Consider the following 21,027-nt stretch of genomic DNA (forward strand, 5'->3'; position numbering starts at 1 on the left):
TACATAAGGGGGGAAGTGACCATGAAGGATGAGCAACATCAAACTAACGTGAATTATTGCAATTTAAGTTGTTCCCCATACCTCTGGGCTATATTAATGATGAAAATTTAGTACACCAATAAAACACTCCAGCTGAATGTCTCTTATAGCAAAATACATGACATAACCATGTCAGTAGCAGAGAATGGCATGAAACATCAGCTAGTTTTGTGCTCTGTGTGTGGTTTTTTCCTTTTTACCAAAATCTTGTCCCCCGCCCCCATAGTCATTATTAAAGCAGAAAATAGAGGTGCCAAAGAAAGGTCTGCCTAAGGACAATATCTGGCAAGCAGTATGTCTCACCCCGTGTTTTATTTACTGTTGTGAAACGTTACATTTAGGCTTTTGAAGCCTTGTTACGATTTTAATTGCTTTACAATGATTTGTACTGGAAGGGATGCATGCAAGTCTAGAAAAGAGCTTCTGGCACAGGTTATGGCTTTTCTAGCTATACATTATGTATCAGGTACTAATTAAAATTATTTTTTAGTTGCAGAGGGAATTACTGGATGCAAATTTGAGTCCACAGAGACATGGTTGGAGTACAGATCATGAGGGAAAATTGAAGCTTCGAGAAAGCTTTTCCAAATAGAAAGGAAAAATAAAGTGAAGATGGGGTCATTGATTTGGAAAGACGATGTGTCAGATTTGGAGAGAGGCAGCTGCCCCTGTGTGCAGAGATTCCTGGAGTGATCTGCCCTTGTTTATGTCTCTGAGCTGTGATTAGGAGGCAGAAAAACACGTGGTTCTGGCAGAAGGCTACTAGATAGATCTACATCTTGTCAAATCTTCCTGTACTATGTGAGAGAGGAAAAAAAAAAAAAAAAAGGAGGGGGAAAAGGTAGCTAACAGGTAGGCTGAGCATTAAGAAATAAAAAATTAAATAAATTCATTGCAACAGCACTTCTCTCTGGGAAATTCACAGTTAGCAACTATGATTTGTGAATGGTTGTGTCCTCCCCAAACTCCTATGTTGAAATCCTAGCCCCTAATGTGATAGTATTAGGAGGTGGGGCCATGGGAGGTGATTAAGTCATGAGGGTGGGGCCTTCATGAACAGGATTAGTGCCCTTATAAAAGAGGGCCATCCACCATGTGAGGATGGAAGGAGAAGTCAGCAGCCTGCAAGCTGGAAGAATGCCTTCACCAGAACCCAAGCATGCTGGCTCCCTGATCTCAACATCCTACCTCCAGACTTATGAGAAATAAATCTGTTTTTTTATAAGCAACCTGGTCTCTGGTATTTTATAAGAGCAGCCCAAATAGACTGAGATAGTAATCCTGAGAGGTTATAATGATATATGAAATCAAATCCCATTGGACCAGTGGAGAAGCCCTTGAAAGAACTAAAAAAACAAAAAACAAAACTCCTAGAAAAGAGTTAGGATGAGTGGATTCATGGTGAGATATTATGAAGCATTTAAAACAATTTTGAGGGGATAAAACCATAGCTGAATTAAATATTCACAGACAGTGACTAAAGAGGAAATTATTAACCTTAGCTATAAAGTCTTATCTTTTTTTCTTTTCCAGAAAAGATAAAATCATTCCAATTTTGCAGCATTCAATATTGCTAGACCTGACTGTTTGAAGAAGAAAAAGTCAGTGAGAGAAGACAGGAAAACTTCCTCAGTCAGCCATGAAATAATTCTGCTGGTGGCACTGACAGCCAAACATTAAGCCCTGTTAGAAACATGGCATCCACATTCACTATGAAGCCCGGGTTCAGACTAAAAATCTGAATCAACGGATGCCATAAATGTGGACATTTATTGGTATAAACGATTTGAGTCTTAAGGAAAGGAGGACCTAATTATCACTGAGTCCTTAAATCTTTTTATATCTGTGCTGATGGGTGCACTATCTGTGTAGAACTGTGGTTTCACTAAAAATCCCTACAACCCACTGATCTAGTGGAGGCAACACATCGAGGTGGATGGAAATCCACGGGAGTGGTGTCAGTTCTTTTGCCCACTGTATTTGCAAAATACAGTGTCTTTCCCCACAGCGGTTTGTTTCCTGATAGGCCCACGTTTCCATGTGAACTAGAGGCACTCCTTCCCACTGACTCTGGGCACGTAGAGCAAACCCTGGGTGTGGTCCCAGTGGCCACCTGAGAGTTCAGCGGCCTCGGGTGTGCGCACTTTACCCTGATAGCAGCGAATCCTTGGGAGCGAATGGTGCCACAGTTAGGGTTGATGGTAAATTCTTTTGGTTTCGTTATGGGTATTTCCTCCTTGTTCCAAGAAGGTCCTTTGGTGTCTGAATACTGCTCACAGCTTGAAATGCTTTCATGGCCATCCCCAGGGATACGCAGTTTGAAGGTCATGGGGACCAAGGAGGTATTATTGAGGGAACATATCAAGGTATGAGGAAACCCTGGAAAACAAAATATGAGGTGAGAAAAGCCCCACAATAGCCTCCCTTTAACTCCAACCTCCTCAGCTGCCAAACCTCTCAAATAAATGGTCTACGCAATTCAGCACTACTTGCTTAATTCTAACTCTCCCCCATATTGTTTTCAATTGTAAATCAATACATACATTTCATTCATTTACTCAGGGTCACTGTCACCATCAGTGGAAAGACAGTAACTTGGTCAAGTAGACACAGTCACCAAAGCAAGCCAGGATCTTAACCTGATTCCAGAGCACATTGCTGTCTCGGTTAAAAAAGAGAGAAGCTGCCCAACTGGTGTGGTTCAGTGGTTGAGTGTTGACCTATGAACCAGGAAGTCATGGTTTGACCCCTCATCAGGCACATCCCGGGTTGCGGACTCCATCCCCAGGAGGAGGTGTGCATTGAATCATTCGCTCAATCATTCAATGGATACTTATTCATTTACTATGCACCGACAATAGACATAAAATCACCATCCCTCCCGAGAGCTGGCCTCTGTTATCAGTTTGCTGAGTAGTCTTCTAGAAGGATATTTTGCATTTAACTTTTGCATAGAAATACAGATTCCCTCCCAAACAGAATAATGTTTGCTCTTTTTATTTGTCTGTGTGTGAAAGGAGCAGCCTGTGCGGTTTTGTCCGCATGCGATCCCGAGCCTGCCAAGACCTTATATAACTTACCCTGGACCTGTCTGAGGCTCATACCCTCAGGGTCGATGACACAAAACGGAATAACAGCCTCTACCAAGAGGGACTTTGTGATCTGCTTCTGAGCCAGACAGAGACCAACACATTGGCTTTTACCTCCCTGAGGCAAAGCTGCTTTCTCATGCTATAGCTAGCCCCCCTACATCCGGTTCAGTGAGATTCACGTTCCCTTCCAAAGAGATGGGGGTCCTCCTTGCCTGGTAAGCAACAAACTGAGCTCTGATTTTGGATCCCCTAGGTGCCCATTGTATCTGCCACCCCTTTCAGAACAAGAATTATCTGTAACCACAGGAGAACAAATATGCATGTAAACACTACTCTTTCTACTTTGAACCCTACGGCAGTATTCTACAACTGGCCTGGGAGTCACCGCTGCAGTACTGCAGAGGGCACTTTGAACTGATCCACTTCTCTCCCCATGTCTGAGCCCTGTCTACGCAATAGGGCTGTAGAGGCAACATGTTCATGTCTCCCCTGTGATACCACCCCTGCCAATCAACTTGGAAGAAACCTTTAATGAAAAAAATAATTGTCTGATAAAGTGCACCTGAAGGATTATTCTTGAAAATTCCAGAGGAACTGCTAGAAAGTCAGTTTCACAATCATGCAATTGCTACATTGGACGTACACTCTGATTTGACCCGACCATTTGTGGGATAAACACTCGTCTATTGTAGGGTGTGCATATTATGGAAATGGATCCTATAAAGACTCAGGTGGGTTCTTCCAAACCATTGCTCAGACTACTTCCTGAAGCTATTCGTTTTTCTCAGAATAAAGGCAATTATAACCTCATCCCTAGAGCAATTCCTTGTACCATTACCTGTAATATTGCTTGTCAAAAAGCCTAAAGGGAAGGGATATTGTTGAAGACTAGGATTCTGGTAGCACTAAATCCTAACACTGTCCTATCTACAGTCTCAAGGGAATGCCGGTACTTTACAGTGCAGACCTCTATTCTCCCTTCCTTGGCATCTATGAGCTGAGATATCAAAATATATAAAAACTCAACATTTCTTGGACTAATTAACAACATGCTCGGTCAGAACGCCTTAAAGATTCACAGCAGCACCTTCATTCCTCTCCTAGTACTTAAATTTGATTTAAAAGACAATATTCTCAGGAGACTTGATTTTCATTTAACATGCATATTGTCACCTGACCTAGGAAGCCTCTAAGAAGACTTACATAAACTAGGAGCAAAAGAGTATAAGGCAGCAAAGGAAAAGTTTCCATTCTGACAAAAGATGCTACATTAACTAGAACATGATTGTTCTACTAAAGAATGGACCTAAGTAAGGAGAGTGTGAAATTGTTCAGCAATACCCAGGACCAAAAATTCAATTACAATTCATGGACTTTGGGGGACACATGGGATCTTTTAGACAACAGATTCCTAATTTTTCTAGTAAAATAAAAATCTCCACCAAGTGAAGGGAAATGTGTTGGCAGATCATTCTGCAAAACAGGTGGTACTTTTGTAGTTGTCTGTAGAAATAAAGCAGAAAACGGGAGATCAATAAACATCTGCACAACCCATTTTGGACATAAAAAAAAAAAATGAGCCTCGGACTTAGAAACACCACCATTTCCTAAAACCAGCATCCTCTGTCCACTTCAGTGTCTTCGGCACACCGACTGTGATGTGCCCCAAAGCCCGAGCTGGTCCTTGACAGAAACCACAGATCCCGTCACAGAGGAGATAAGGTCACCTCCGAACAAGAACTGATGGTAAAAGTTTTCCTCGGTAGCTGGATATCACATTCCAGAAAAACTGTGCAGTGAGACATGGGTTTACATCACACTCCAGTAAACCTTTCAAATAAAAGATGATATATTTAAGAATGTGTTCCTATAATTGTCTGTACATTCTTTAGATGGATTTGAGCCTCCCTATATAGAAAGGCTGCTGCCATAAATGTGACTAAGAAATTATACACTTTAACTTTCCTCCCTGAGGAAGAGCAACCTCACACAGAAGATATGAAGAATCTTACAGTGCACTAACCATTTGATGTAAAATTTCATGATCCACAATTCTTGGGAAATGTACAGCATAAAAACAGTATTACGTCTCTTGAATTGGCCAACCTCTCTGAGGCTCTTGGAATTCTTTGGGGGGAGAGTTTTACCTTTAATTCTAATGTCCATCAGATCAGGTTAATTTCCTCTGGAACTCATAGACTATTAAACTAGAAAATCCAGGAAATTACAAGTCTTTTATCAGTCTGAGTCAAGCTTGCTTCATGCAGACATAACTAAATATTGTCAAGAACCAACTCATCTATAAGGTCTAGAAGCCGTCCCTAAAAATTCACCTTCAGGACTTCTCTCTTCTTTCAATGAGTACTCTGAAAACATATACCAACAGTCTTCTTTAGGGGCTTCGCTGACCCTGGGGTTGCCTATAAGGTAGACCTTTGGGTAAAAAGATGCCCAAAGGTTGCCGAAACCGGTTTGGCTCAGTGGATAGAGCGTCGGCCTGCGGACTGAAAGGTCCCAGGTTCGATTCCGGTCAAGGGCATGTACCTTGGTTGCGGGCACATCCCCAGTAGGGGGTGTGCAAGAGGCAGCTGATTGATGTTTCTCTCTCATCGATGTTTCTAACTCTCTATCCCTCTCTCTTCCTCTCTGTAAAGAATCAATAAAATATATTTTAAAAAAAAGATGCCCAAAGGAACTGAATTATTGGCGGAAGCCATGCAGAAAACACTTTTACTGGAGATTTTAAATGGTAGTTTGCTAATAAAACTTCCAGAAATGGTTGACCTACAGAAATAGATTGCCATTCCAAGCTCCTCAAAACAAGCAGTGCTTACATGACATAGAAAGATTCTGCCCAAGACTTAGTGGAACAAGATTTTGCTAGATGCTTTCCTTTGCCTACTTTGTTCTTTACCATCTGGCCATATTATTCTCTATTTACTATCTTAAAGTTATGTAATTCTGATATCCCTTGGTATGTCTCTCTTACTGTTAATGGTAACTTGCTTGGGTGTGGGCTTTGCTTGTGCTGATTATGACCTCTTCTGCCAACCTTTCTAAGATCTTTTTATGATCATTATAAGTAAGTACTGCCCTTGACTCCCTACTCTACACCTTCAGAAAGTCAATTTATAACTGAGTAAAATACTGACAGTTCATACCTGGGTCATGGAAGAGACAACTACCAAGCATTTTTAAAATGCTTATATTTATTCCAAAAACTCTGCCCTCAAACCCTAACTTCTCAGTCCAAATTATCCAATTGTCAAGTATACTGAGTGCCTGGAGCATTCCATACTCCTTATTCTCAGTCCAACACATTCTTGTGCCTCCTGAAAAATAGTGGCTTAACAGATACCCACCCTGCCCCTTTTGGTAGATCACCTGGCATATCAGTGGTTACTTGGTCCGTTTTATTCTCTGACTATTCTGAGGATTTATTGAAGCCTCAATGTTCCTTCAGGGACAATTGCCACCCAATTCTATCATCTGACACTCTCATGCTGTTGTAGCTTCAGTCAGCCTAGTTAATTATTAGATATGTCATCCAACATCTAATCCTATCATTAAAATATTTATAGCCATTTTCAAACATTTTAGATACTAACCTATTTTAGATTATCTAAACTGTAACATATGGTAGCTCCTAACATCATCAATCCCAGTAGACCCTGATGTCAAATCAACATTTTCATCTCTCACAATAACCTACAACAGACACCTCTTCAGGAATGGAATGGGCCTTAGTGCCGATAAGGGGACAATGTAACCAACTTTCACTAGCTTCATGCACTCCCAAGCCCTACAAAAGTCTCTGCAAACCTTGCTTAACTCCACATGATAAGTCTGTCACCCTGAAATAACTAAAAAAATTCCTCCAATTCCTGGCTTGCTCCTGTAACAGTTAATTTCGCTTTTGCATCTGGAACTATATGTATCCTTATTGGTCTTTTATTCTCAAGCCCATGACACGCTCACTTTTATCTGCCTCATCAAAGCCCTACTTGCACATGCAGAATAATAATGAGAAGCTTCCAGTAAATAACTGCCAATGGACCGTGTTTCGTTGTGACGGGAGGTCCCACTACCTGGAAAAAATAATAAGACTTTGTGTTGAAGTCATGAGGACTCTAGTTCCAACTTTGAGATTTGAAAATGTCATAAAATAATTTTGAAAGGGTATCATAAAATTTTCTCTAATTTTGGCTGTTACAGTGCAAAATCTAGAAGCACAGAAAAGTAGCTTGAATTAACTGACCCAAGTGGTTTCGAAAACCACATAGCCCTAGATCTCCTGTTGGCAAGCAAAAATGATATGTTTTTGTTAACATTCCCTGCCACACTAGAGAAGACTAAGGAACCCATATCCAAACTAAAAGAAAAGGCAACTTGGGTTTTGAAGGGAGACTCAGGAGTGATAAGTTTTCAAATCTCAGACTCGGGAATCTTGGGTTATGGCTCTGTAGAATGTTCTAGCATCTTATCTAGCAGCTGTCTCATCAACTGGTTCAATAAGATATTATACAAGGAAAGAAAAATAAGCTGCTTCTAATTTTCACCTAAGCTAGTTATCAAAACTTCTAGCTAGACCAAGTCTGAGAAACAGTGGTTGGCCTATCATTAGGATAGCATTTACATCAACACTGCAGAGGTGAGCAATAGAGCAGAGTCTGGACAATGAATTGGTGTGAAATTTCCTGAACTAACTGATTGGAGGTGCTTGTTTGTACTCTGTGTTCTCCCTCCAGGGCAATCTGATATCGGGCACATCTCCCAAATGTCCTTGGGCTGGACTCTGTCTTGAAATGCCTGTGGAAGGATATGCTGCCGTCATGCATCAGTTGCCTAGACCTCCCCGTGGACTTCGTTTGAGCTGTTTAGAGGATGACTGCGTAGGTCTTGGGACACTAATTCACTCCTTATTGTGCAGCTGTCACAGTCACCCTTGAGAGAGGATGCCTTTCTTAGTTGGCCACCAGATGATTTTCAAGTTGTAGTCATTTTTATTTCCTTCAAAAGAGTCTATCACTCAAACATGCCCTAAATTTTGTAAGAATCTCTCCAGCCATTTTCATATTCTACAGTAACAGATATTCAACTTTATGTGTATAGATTTACCTATAGTATGTATCTTACCCAATATAATGCAGATGGGGGGGCACTGTATAAATAAATACGTCCTGTATAAATAAAACCTTCATACTCCCAAATGTTAAAGCAATTGATAAAGGCATCTAATCAGCTTTTTCTACAGAACTGTTTTCCCCCAAGTAGACGTGAAAGAACTGAAAGTCAAAGTGGGAGACGATAGAACAAAATAGAAAAGTCTGTGGAGCTTTAGACCAGGGGTTTACAACCCTTTTAAAAATTATCATCTCCTAAAAAGAACCAATGTGATAAATTAATTTTAAATCAAATAAATTATATTTAATTAATGTGATTTAAATTCTATTTAATTTCTCCCTCATGAAAAAAGTTAAATAGAATTTAAATCATATTACATTCTTCCTAATGAAGAAATTAAAAACCAAGGGACAAGATTCTGTTGGGGAGGGTTGAACTCTTGAGGACCACAAACCATTGTTATATCTAAGTTTTGTTTCAACCTCCAAGAACCCATTTCTGCCTCTTTGGGTGCAATATCACTTGTGCTGACATACATGATTTAAATACACCTCAACTGAAATGCTAATTTCTGCTGTGTGACTTTAGGAAGTTATTTAACCATTCAATGCTCAGTTCTTCCATCTCTAAAATGGGGATCTTAGATAATACTTCCCCATAGGGTTGCTAAGAGGTTTAAATGTAGTCCTGCATGTAATGCACTTAGCAGTGATTGGAATGTATACAAAGAACCAATAAGTAGGAATTTTTGCTGTTATCGTTGTTCTCATTTTTATTATTGGGGAACTTAGATGGGAGAAAATGACTTAGAGAAGTAAATGGATGAGAAGACAACACAAAAATATAGAAGAGTCTTCAATTTACAGTGGTAAGATACCTGAATCGACCCACCACTGAGTTCACTTTGAACTTGAGAACATCTCTGGGAAAAGGTAGTTGTATGGCCAGACTGGCAGATCAAGTTCTGCACATAAACAGAATGTTCGTAATGTTCAGATGGTGGAGTGAAGCATAAGGCCTTCCACTGTTCCCTGCTGGAAGAGGGGGAATGGCCGTGGCCTGACAACTGTTAGTGCCTTGGACACAGTTCCAACTTTCACATGGAAACAGGGAAATGGCACTGAAATGCCACTTCTGCAGAAGAACAATTCTAGATCCTCTCAGTTTCTACCCATAAAAAAAAAAAAAATGGAAAGACTTTGCAAACATTTGTCCTCCCCTGTAGAGAAAAGTAATTTTTCTCTGTTTCTAATTTAAAATGAAAAATACTCACCAAAGGAAACATCCCCAAAGTGCAGAGCAGGAACATTAAAGTGGAAGGTGGGTCCGATGACACAGCCTCTGGAAGCAGGAGCACAAGGAGGGGAGTGGGAGAGAACCCAGTGAACGCAGGGTAACATCAGCAACTTCGAGAGGGTCAACTGAAAACCCCCACTGGGCATTACATCAGTGTTCGAATCCAGGGTTTAAGAAAACTAAGAGATGATGGTCTATCACAGTGGCTAACTCAGGCAAGAAAGGAAAAGTATAGGTTTAACCACATGAGGAATTTCAAAGACTATCAATGATACCAGTAGTCCTTGTGCCACACTTTTATAAAACTGTTTGAGGCCATTCCCTCCCACTAACTGGCTGTGAGCATGGCCAGTCACTGCCTCTACAGGCTTTAGTTTCTTTTCCTCAGGCATAAAGGGGAGGACTGGATTGGTGACTTTTAAAGGACTCTTTATCCTAAATGTTCGTCTATTTCTCTCTCAGTGCAAAGCCTCATGACCAGCATTGCTCAGTGGTTGAGCGTCGACCTATGAACCAGGCGGCCACAGTTCAATCCTGGTCAGGTCACATGCCCACGTTGTGTGCTCAATCCCCAGTAGGGGGCTTGCAGAAGGCAGCTGATCCATGATTCTCTTTCATCATTGATATTTCTATCTCTCTCTTCCTCTCCCTTCCTCTCTGGAATCAATAAAAAAAATATATTTTAAAAATACTATGCCGGGGGTCTTGTCCAGCATCTAAAAGGGTTCAGGAATCTGGAGAATGGCTGCTGTAAATTATTGAAGAGTCTAGAAATGAAATATAATTTGGAAGGCATTTGGGGGAGCCAGAGGAGACTTAGCTAAAGAAACCAAGTCCTCCTGAATCTCCAGACCCCTTGCTCTTTATTAACACAATTTGTCCTAAGGCAAAGTAGATATACACACCAAAGGTAAGTTTGGTATACAGTAGGCATTGTTAGATTGGGGGAACTGCTGGCTGTTCAGGTGTTTGGCCAGCAGGAGGCAATCGCATGTAGATTGAAATGCCCTCAGCTGTCTGGCAGCAAGCAGTCATCTATGCAAATCTTTAGGTGTGGGGAAATGCCCTTAGCCATTTCCAACAGGCAATAACATGTGATTCAGCCCTGCTGAATACCCAAGTTCCATCAACCTTTTGATGAAACTTCTTGCATTTATGACATGCTGGAATTAGTTTCCGGCAATAATAAAATGAAATAAATACAGGCATACCTCAGAGATATTGTGGGTTTGGTTCCAGACCACCATAATAAAGCAGGTATCACAACAAAGTGAGATGCAATCGTTTTGCTGGTGGGGGGTATTGCTTTCGATTTGTAAACAAACAAACAAACAAACAACCCACAACATCTATGAAGTGCAATAAAGCAAAGTGCAATAAAATGAGACATGTCTGTAATAGATTCTACAGCCTCTAGTGTGCCAGGCGTTTAATGTTATAGACACGCAGATACCAGCCAACACCTAAGCATAAATCTCCTTATTCACCCAGCTCCAGATACTGGGGATGCAGGTGTGTCTCACCATGCTGAGTGCAGTGGTGCCCTGGCAATACTGGCTGCTACAGAGCTGACCATAATGTGGTGAGAGGCTCCAAGTGTGGGAGGAGCCATGACAGCAAAGACTCAATGCTGGTTTCAAAAGGGATGGCTGGTACTCAGCAAGGAATTAGGATCTAGCTGAGAAGAAAGTCAAACCAGCCTACAGATTAAATTCTTGACTTGTAAAAGAATTTTTTTTGCGGAGGAGGGGGGTAGCGGTGGAGAGGGGAAAAAATAATAGATCAAAAGTGTCTGAAAGGCACAAAAGGCTAAAGAAAGGAAGAAAGAAGCTTACAAATTTGCACAAAGCAGTCATATAATCAGTGAAGTAGAAAGAACCAGAGTTAAATCACATCTGTTCGAAGGCACACACAACTAGGGAATTGTGGCTGAATACCATCTGGACTTAGATATGGTCACATTCATTCTAACAGGGATTCTGAATATTAGGACAGTCTCTGCCAAGATTGTGCCCTCCATCACTGCAGTGGTCTGGTAAAATTATAAAGACTACGAGTTAGAATGATGGAATTACTATGACATGTTAAGTGAAATATTTTGAAGACAAAATATATCTGTGCTGTGGTTAAAACTTTATAAAATTACATATGTAAATATTCGAAGGAAGAAAACTGTGCATGATTAATTTTTTTAAATCACATTGATTTTACAGTGTTGTTTATCCAACTACTTAAAAAACTGTATTATGTAGTTGAAGAGTAAATAGAATAGCAAAAGCCTTCAACTTTGTTCTTATTTTTTCAAAATTGTTTTTAGCTATTCTGGGTCTCTTGTATTTCCATATGAATTTTAGGATCAGCTTGCCAATTATTGCAAAAAAGGCAGCTGGGATATTGGTAGGGATCATCTTGAATCTATGTATCATTTGGGGAGGTACTGCCATATTAAGTCTTCCAACCCATGAACATAGATGTCTTTTCATTTATTTAGGTCTTGTTTTGTAGTTTTCAATGTACAAATCTTGCACTTTTTTGGTTAAATGTATTTCCAAATATATTATTGTTTTTGAACCTATTGTAAATGGAATTTTCTTAACTTAATTTCTGAATTTTCATTATTATTGCCTAGAAATACAATTAATTTTTTAAAAATATATTTCTATTGATTTCAGAGAGGAAGGGAGAGGGAGAGAGAGATAGAAATGTCAATGATGAGAATCACTGATTGGCCGCCTCCTGCACACCGCACGCTGGGGATTGAGCCCGCAACCCAGGCACGTGCCCCCGACCAGAATCGAACCGGGGACCCTTCAGTCTTCAGGCCGATGCTCTATCCACTGAGCCAAACCAGGTAGGGCACAACTGATTTTTGTATGTTGACCCTATATCTTGCAATTTTTCTGAACTCACTTATTAGTTCTTTATGAGTGTGTGTGTGTGTGTGTGTGTGTGTGTGTGTGTGTGTGTATTCCTTAAGATTCTTTATATACAACATCACATCATCTGCAAACAGAGATAGTTTTACTTTTCCTTTCCAGTCTGGATGCTTCTTATTTCTTTTTCTCAACTACTTGCCTTGGATAGAATCTTGGACAGAACCTCCGGTACAACGTCGAACAGCAGTGGCAATGCCGACTTCCTTGTCTTGTTCCTGACCTTCGTGAGAAAGCATCTGTCTTTCACCATTAGGCGTAGAGTTAAATGTGAGCTTTTCATAGGTATTCTTTATCATGCTGAGGGAGTTCCTTGCTATCCCTAGTTTGTTGAGGTTCCTTGTTTTTGTTTATCCTTTTAAATCATGAAAGGGGGCTTAGTTTTGGTGAGTGTCTTTTCTATGTTTATTGAGATGATCATATGGTTTTGGTCCTTTAGTCTACTAATATGTTGTGTAACAATAATTTCCCTATGTTGAGCCAAACTTGCATTCCTGGGATAAATTCTACTTGGTCATTGTGTATAATCCTTTCTATATGTTGCTGCTTTGATTTGGTTTGCTAGTGTTTTGTCAATAATTTTTGTGTCTATATTTGTAAAAGTCTTCCGTTTCTTTTCTTGTGATGCTTTTCTCTGATTTGGGTATAGGGTAACACTGGCCTCAGAAAACGAGGTGGAATGTGTTTCCAGCACACACACACACACACACACACACACACACACACACACACACACACATCTCTTCTATTTTGGCGGGGAGCAATATTTTGTGGAGAATTGATGTTAATTCTTCATTAAACACTCAGTAGAATTTTCCTGTGAAGCCATCTGTTCCTGGGTTGTGTGTGTGTGTGTGTGTGTGTGTGTGTGTGTGCGCGCGCGCGTGTGTGTGTGTGTGTGTGTCAGGGTGAGGTGGGGGTGGTAGTGGTTCTATTTCAATCTCCCTAAACTATTATGGGTTTATTTATATTTTCTATTTATTTTGAGTTAGTTTTGATAGTTTGTGTCCTTCTAGGAACATGCCAATTTCATCCAGATTCTCTAATATGTTGGCATACAGCTGTTCATAAAATTCCCTAATAATTCTTTTCATTTCTGTAACGTTGGTAATAATGCCCCTTCTTTAATTTCTGATTTTAGTACTTTGAGGCTTTTCTTCAGTTTTTCTTGGTCAGTTTCATTAAAGTTTGTCAATTTGTTGATCTTTTCAAAGAACCAACTTTCACTTTCATTAATTTTCTCTATTGTTTTGCTCATCAATTTTCATTCTAATCTTTTTTTTTAAAATATATTTTATTGATTTTTTACAGAGAGAAAGGGAGAGGGATAGAGAGCTAGAAACATCGATGAGAGAGAAACATCAACCAGCTGCCTCCTGCACACCCCCTACTGGAGATGTGCCCGCAACCAAGGTAACATGTCCTTGACCGGAATCGAACCTGGGACCCTTCAGTCCGCAGGCCGATGCTCTAGCCATTGAGCCAAACCGGTTTCAGCTAGAATATTTTAATTTATAAAATTTAGGCTCTTGGCTGGTCAGAGGGAGTCCATCTCAGCAGATAAATTCATTCTCCGGGTTCATATTAAAGGAATCTTCTCAGGGTCCGCAGAGTCCCAGGGAAAAGCTAAGGGCGAGCCTAGCAGACCCTTTCCAAAATGTCAGTCTTTTTTATTTTTTTTATTTTTTAATTTCTTTATTGATTAAGGTGTCACATATTTGTCCTCATCCCCCCATTCCCATCCCACCCCTCTCCCCACGCATGCCCCAATCCCCTGTTGAACTTAACCGTTGGATAGGCTTATATGCATGCATACAGGTCCTTTGGTTGAACTCTCCCCCTCCCCCCACCCTCCCCCTACCCTCCCCTATCCTCCCTCTGAGGCCCGATAGTCCGATCGATGCCTCCTTGCTTCTGGTTCTGTTCTTGTTCCTCAGTCTATGTTGTTCATCATTTCCCCTAGATGAGCGAGATCATATGTCACTAGATATATACTAATAAGAACTGAATGTGAGACGAGCAATAATAGTTATGCTGACAGGCAAATGAATCAATCTGTAGCGAGCTTCCCCCTGGACCAACAGTTCTTTTGAGACCCAATTTCAATGTCCAGTAGTTCCTTATGTGTACATGTCAGCACTGACCCCTCAGCTCTGGATGGTGGACAAATGGTGGTAATGGAGGTCCGACTCCCTCTGGTTTGGTCTCGGCCGAACCCAGGGGCACGGCGTCACCCGGACTAAGGGGCATGTGGCCTCACCCATACCCAAGGGGCGCGTGGTCTCACCCGGGCCTGGGACCCAGCCTCACCCGGATGGATCCAGGGGCGCACGGCCTCACCCGGACCCAGGATCTGGCTTCACCCGTACCCAGGGACGCTTGGCCTCTCCCAGACCCAGGGGCACGTGGCCTCACCCGGGCCTAGGTGCACGAGGCCTCATCCGGATTCAGGGACACATGGTCGCACCCGGACCCAGAGACGCTTGGCCCCTCCCAGACCCAGGGCCACTTGGGCTCACCCGGGCCTAGGTGTACGATGCCTCACCCGGATCCAGGGACACATGGTCTCACCCGGACCCAGGGAAGCTTGGCCTCTCCCAGACCCAGGGCCACTTGGGCTCACCCGGGCCTAGGTGCACGAGGCCTCATCCGGATCCAGGGACACATGGTCGCACCCGGACCCAGGGACGCTTGGCCTCTCCCAGACCCAGGGCCACTTGGGCTCACCCAGGCCTAGGTGCACGCGGCCTCACCCGGATCCAGGGACACATGGTCTCACCCGGACCCAGGGACGTTTGGCCTCTCCCAGACCCAGGGCCACTTGGGCTCACCCGGGCCTAGGTGCACGAGGCCTCACCCGGGTCCAGGGACACATGGTCTCACCCGGACCCAGGGACGCTTGGCCTCTCCCAGACCCAGGGCCACTTGGGCTCACCCGGGCCTAGGTGCACGAGGCCTCATCCGGCTCCAGGGACACATGGTCGCACCCGGACCCAGGGACGCTTGGCCTCTCCCAGACCCAGGGCCACTTGGGCTCACCCGGGCCTAGGTGCACGCGGCCTCACCCGGATCCAGGGACACATGGTCTCACCCGGACCGAGGGACGCTTGGCCTCTCCCAGACCCAGGGCCACTTGGGCTCACCCGGGCCTAGGTGCACGAGGCCTCACCCGGATCCAGGGACACATGGTCTCACCCGGACCCAGGGACGCCTGGCCTCTCCCAGACCCAGGGCCACTTGGGCTCACCCGGGCCTAGGTGCACGAGGCCTCACCCGGATCCAGGGACACATGGTCTCACCTGGATCCAGGGACGCTTGGCCTCTCCCAGACCCAGGGCCACTTGGGCTCACCCGGGCCTAGGTGCGCGAGGCCTCATCCGGATCCAGGGACGCATGGTCTCACCCGGACCCAGGGACGCTTGGCCTCTCCCAGACCCAGGGCCACTTGGGCTCACCCGGGCCTAGGTGTACGAGGCCTCACCCGGATCCAGGGACACATGGTCTCACCCGGACCCAGGGATGCTTGGCCTCTCCCAGACGCAGGGCCACTTGGGCTCACCCGGGCCTAGGTGCACGAGGCCTCATCCGGATCCAGGGACACATGGTCGCACCCGGACCCAGGGACGCTTGGCCTCTCCCAGACCCAGGGCCACTTGGGCTCACCCAGGCCTAGGTGCACGCGGCCTCACCCGGATCCAGGGACACATGGTCTCACCCGGACCCAGGGACGTTTGGCCTCTCCCAGACCCAGGGCCACTTGGGCTCACCCGGGCCTAGGTGCACGAGGCCTCACCCGGGTCCAGGGACACATGGTCTCACCCGGACCCAGGGACGCTTGGCCTCTCCCAGACCCAGGGCCACTTGGGCTCACCCGGGCCTAGGTGCACGAGGCCTCATCTGGCTCCAGGGACACATGGTCGCACCCGGACCCAGGGACGCTTGGCCTCTCCCAGACCCAGGGCCACTTGGGCTCACCCGGGCCTAGGTGCACGCGGCCTCACCCGGATCCAGGGACACATGGTCTCACCCGGACCCAGGGACGCTTGGCCTCTCCCAGACCCAGGGCCACTTGGGCTCACCCGGGCCTAGGTGCACGAGGCCTCACCCGGATCCAGGGACACATGGTCTCACCCGGACCCAGGGACGCTTGGCCTCTCCCAGACCCAGGGCCACTTGGGCTCACCCGGGCCTAGGTGCACGAGGCCTCACCCGGATCCAGGGACACATGGTCTCACCTGGATCCAGGGACGCTTGGCCTCTCCCAGACCCAGGGCCACTTGGGCTCACCCGGGCCTAGGTGCACGAGGCCTCTTCCGGATCCTGGGACACATGGTCTCACCCGGACCCAGGGACGCTTGGCCTCTCCCAGACCCAGGGCCACTTGGGCTCACCCGGGCCTAGGTGCACGAGGCCTCATCCGGATCCAGGGACGCATGGTCTCACCCGGACCCAGGGACGCTTGGCCTCTCCCAGACCCAGGGGCACGTGGCCTCACCCGGGCCTAGGTGCACGAGGCCTCACCCGGATCCAGGGACACATGGTCTCACCCGGACCCAGGGACGCTTGGCCTCTCCCAGACCCAGGGCCACTTGGGCTCACCAGGGCCTAGGTGCACGAGGTCTCACCCGGATCCAGGGACACATGGTCTCACCCGGACCCAGGGACGCTTGGCCTCTCCCAGACCCAGGGGCACGTGGCCTCACCCGGGCCTAGGTGCACGAGGCCTCATCCGGCTCCAGGGACACATGGTCGCACCCGGACCCAGGGACGCTTGGCCTCTCCCAGACCCAGGGCCACTTGGGCTCACCCGGGTCTAGGTGCACGCGGCCTCACCCGGATCCAGGGACACATGGTCTCACCCGGACCCAGGGACGCTTGGCCTCTCAGACCCCGGGGCACGTGACCTCACCCATGCCTAGGTGCACGAGGTCTCACCCGGATCCAGGGACACACGGTCTCACCCAGACCCAGGGACGCCTGGCCTCCCCCAGACCCAGGGGCACGCGGCCCCACCCGGGCCTAGGTGCACGAGGCCCCACCCGGATCCAGGGACACATGGTCTCGCCCAGACCTAGGGGTGCGTGGCCTCTCTCAGACCCAGGGGCACGTGGCCTCACCTGGACCTAGGTGCACGAAGCCACCCGGACCCAGGGGCGCATTACCTCTCTCAGACCCCTGGTCGCGTGGTCTCACCCGGATCCAGGGGCTCACGGCCTCACCCGTACTCGGGACCCAGCCTTACCCGGATCCAGGGGCCCACGGCCTCACCCGGACCCAGGGTTCAGATTCGCCCGGACCCAGGGGCACATGGCCTCACCCGAATCCGGAATCCAGCTTCACCTGGACCCAGGGGCGCGTGGCCTCACCCAAACCCAGGGGCGTGAGGCCTCACCTAGACCCAGAGGCGTGTGACCACATCTGAGCCCAGAGGCTCGCAGGCTCGCCTGGACTCGGGTCTCAGCGGGGTTTCGTCTTCTTGATCCCAATTCCTGTTGGTCAATTCCCTCTCAGCAATTCCTTCGGTCATTTTCTCAGAGCTCCAGGGCGGCTGCCGCAGAACTCATTGGGCGGCGGGCTCGGCAAGGCTCCGGTGTGCCCGGTGCCCGGCGGTGGGCTGGTCTGGTGTCGCTGCGTCGGCCCTTGGGTCTGCAACGGTGGCCAGTCGCTGAGCGTGCGCACTTGGCCACTTCGGGGCATTGAGATTCTTGAAGGACTCGGAGGTCAGCAAGCACGGAGTCTCCCACCCCATGTCTCCCAGGGGCTCGTCTGTCCGTGCTCGGCAGCGAGTGGAGCCGTCCCCTCAGCCGGAGACCGCCGGGGGAACTGCGCCGAGCACGTTCCAGGCCACCATTGTGTCGCCTGAGCCATAGTTCTTAAAGTGTGGACTTTGGGTCACCGGCATCAGCATCATCCTGCGTACCCCTCTCTTTTATTCTAGTTGTAGAGCATCTGCTCAGCCAGCCCCCCGGTCTTTCTGGCTGGTGGCTGCTCTGCTCTCCCGTCGTAGTCTCAATATTGTTGTGGTAGGCAACGATCAGGCTGCCGCCCTATGTCTCCATCTTGGTCCTCCTTTGTACAGTTAAGTCTTGATTGTTGTTGGTGTCACTGGGAGGAATTGTCCTCCAGGCCAATTGGCCGTGAGGACCCTCTTTGTCCATATAGGAAGAGTTGCTGTGCAGGAGACATGTTTGTGGGCCGGGTCTTGATGCAGCAATGCCTTGGCGCTCACTGAGTCTGCCTCTAGAATGCCTCCCTTATGCAAGTGATTGAAATCTGGTGTCATCTCCCACCAACCACTAGATGCCCTCGTTTCTGGGTCTCCAATGCAGTGTGGGTCAGCCACTACCTGAGGCACTCAGCAGGAAAAAGCTTCTGCTCAGCTTGGCTGGGGCGGAGCTACAGGGTGGAGCCTACAACCTTGGCTTCCTGTCAGCCCCGCCCTATGAGGCTCCTGTGTCTGTGTCCCTCTGTACTCCTTGCAAACACCTCTGAGAGAAACGCGCCCTGGAATTTCGCCCACTGCCAAACAGTCCAGTCCCTCCCCTAATGAATCTGGACTCCCAGATTCTCGCCTGGAACTGGGTTTCAGTGCAGTTGGAACTGGGTCTCAGCGCAGTCTGGCGTCCCTGTCTCCTTCCCAGCAGGGCCACCCAGTGGCACAGGCAAAAGTCCGTCCTCTGCGCACCTTCCAGTGCGCGCGTCTGGAGCCGCCGCTTCTCTGTGCCTCCGCCACCACAGCCCAAATTCATTCCCCCAGCGTGCGCCTGGCTTCCCAGGGTTTCGCCCGGAACTGGGGTTCAGTGCAGTCGGAACTGGGGTTCAGCACGGTCCTGAGCTTATGTCTCCTTCCCGCTAGGGCAGTTCAGTGGTGCAGGCAACAGTCCGTCCTTTGCGCCCCTTTCCATGCGTGCCTCTGGAGCTCTGCCTTCCCCCGCTCCTCTGTGCCTGCGCCCCACAGCCCAGATTCATTCCCCCAGCCTGCGCCTGGCTTCCCAGGGTTTCGCCCGGAACTGGCTCAGTGCAGTCGGAGCCGGCGCTTAGCGCACTCCGGAGCCTTTATCTCCTTCCTGCCAGTGAACGCCGGCCAGGCCGTCAGCCGCCCCCTCCTCTCTGGCTCCATCCTCCACGCAGGCGCGCGTGCTGGTGTCTCCGCCAGGTTCTCCATACCTCAGGCTTTTACGGCTCCCCCGATTGTCCCCGTGGCCCTCTCCTTCCCCCCAGCTGTGGGCATTTCAGTCCGCCAGCTCTCCTGTGGTTCTGGACGATGTCCGTTCTGACCTCTAGTTGTGCCTTTGAAATTGTTGTGCCCGGCTGCAGGTTAGGTGTTTCACCTATGCCGCCATCTTGGTTTCTCCTTCATTCTAATCTTGATTATTTCCTTCCTTGTACTTGTTTTGAATTTATTTGCCTCTTCTTTTTCAAGTTTTTAAGGCAGATATTTGTATTATTGATTTGAAATATTTCTTCTTTTTAAATATAAGCATTTAACAGCTAACCATTTCTTATAAACACTACTTTCACTACATCTCAAGAGTCTTAACATCTGTTTTGTTTTCACTTATCTCAAAATATTTTATAATTTCTGTTGTGATTTCTTCTTTGACCCATTGGTGATGTTTCATTTTTCACATATTTGTGAATTCTCTAAATTTCCTTCGATTTTTATTTTTTAATTTCATTTCTTTGTGGTTGAAAACACATTTGTATGACTCAAACCGCTTAGAATGTATTGAGACTTGTTTGATGCCTTAACATATTGTCTCTCCTGGAAAATGTTCCAAGTGCACTTGCTGGGTGGAGTGTTCTGTACGTGTCTGTTAGCTCTAGTTGGTTTATGTATTGTTCAACTCTTATTTCCTTATGGTCCCCTGCCCAGTTGTTCTATCAATTATTGAAAGTGGGTACTGACATTTCCAACTATTATTGTTGAATTACCTATTTCTCCCTTTACATCTGTCAGCTTATGCTTCATGTATTCTGGGACTCTGCTGTAGGTGCACATATGTTAATAATTGTTATATCTTCTTGATGAATTGACTTTTATTATTGTAAAATGTCCTTTTTTGTCTCAAGTAACAATTTTTATTTTTAAGTCTATTTTGCCTGCTATTAGTATAGCAATTTCAGGTATGTTTATTTTTGTTTTGTTTTGTTTGTTACTGTTTGCATGGTCTATCTTTTTCCATCCTTGTAGTTTTAATCTATTCATACTTTCAGCTCTAAAATATGTATCTTGTAGACCGCATACAGTTGGGTCATGTTTTGTGGGTGTGTTTTTTTATGTTGGTAAAAGATCTCTTTATTGAAATGTGGTGATAGTAGATAGCAACTTTTCTTTTGTTTGTTTTTTTCTTTTTAATTTTGTTTTATTGTTTAAAGTATTACAAATAGTAGTACTAGTACATATGTCTCCTTTTTTTTCCCATTGACTTCCCCCAGCCTCCTCTACCCCCCGGCACATGCCCTCACCTCCCCCGCTCCAAGGGTCTTTCATTCGTTGGTTATGCTTATATGCATGCATACAAGTCCCTCGGTTGATCTCT

At 46.3% G+C, this 21,027-nt stretch overlaps 1 protein-coding gene across 1 annotated transcript in view; it reads right to left on the bottom strand.

The window, feature by feature from the left end:
* Positions 1-21,027, bottom strand: part of HYDIN (HYDIN axonemal central pair apparatus protein) — a 302,917-nt gene that overhangs the window by 199,690 nt on the left and 82,200 nt on the right. Inside the window, 2 exon segments of the mRNA XM_054710866.1 lie at positions 2,189-2,418; positions 9,529-9,596. Coding sequence (XP_054566841.1) covers positions 2,189-2,418; positions 9,529-9,596 — 298 coding nt within the window.

This window comes from Eptesicus fuscus, chromosome 21, assembly GCF_027574615.1.
Source record: "Eptesicus fuscus isolate TK198812 chromosome 21, DD_ASM_mEF_20220401, whole genome shotgun sequence".
Lineage (NCBI taxonomy): Eukaryota > Metazoa > Chordata > Mammalia > Chiroptera > Vespertilionidae > Eptesicus > Eptesicus fuscus.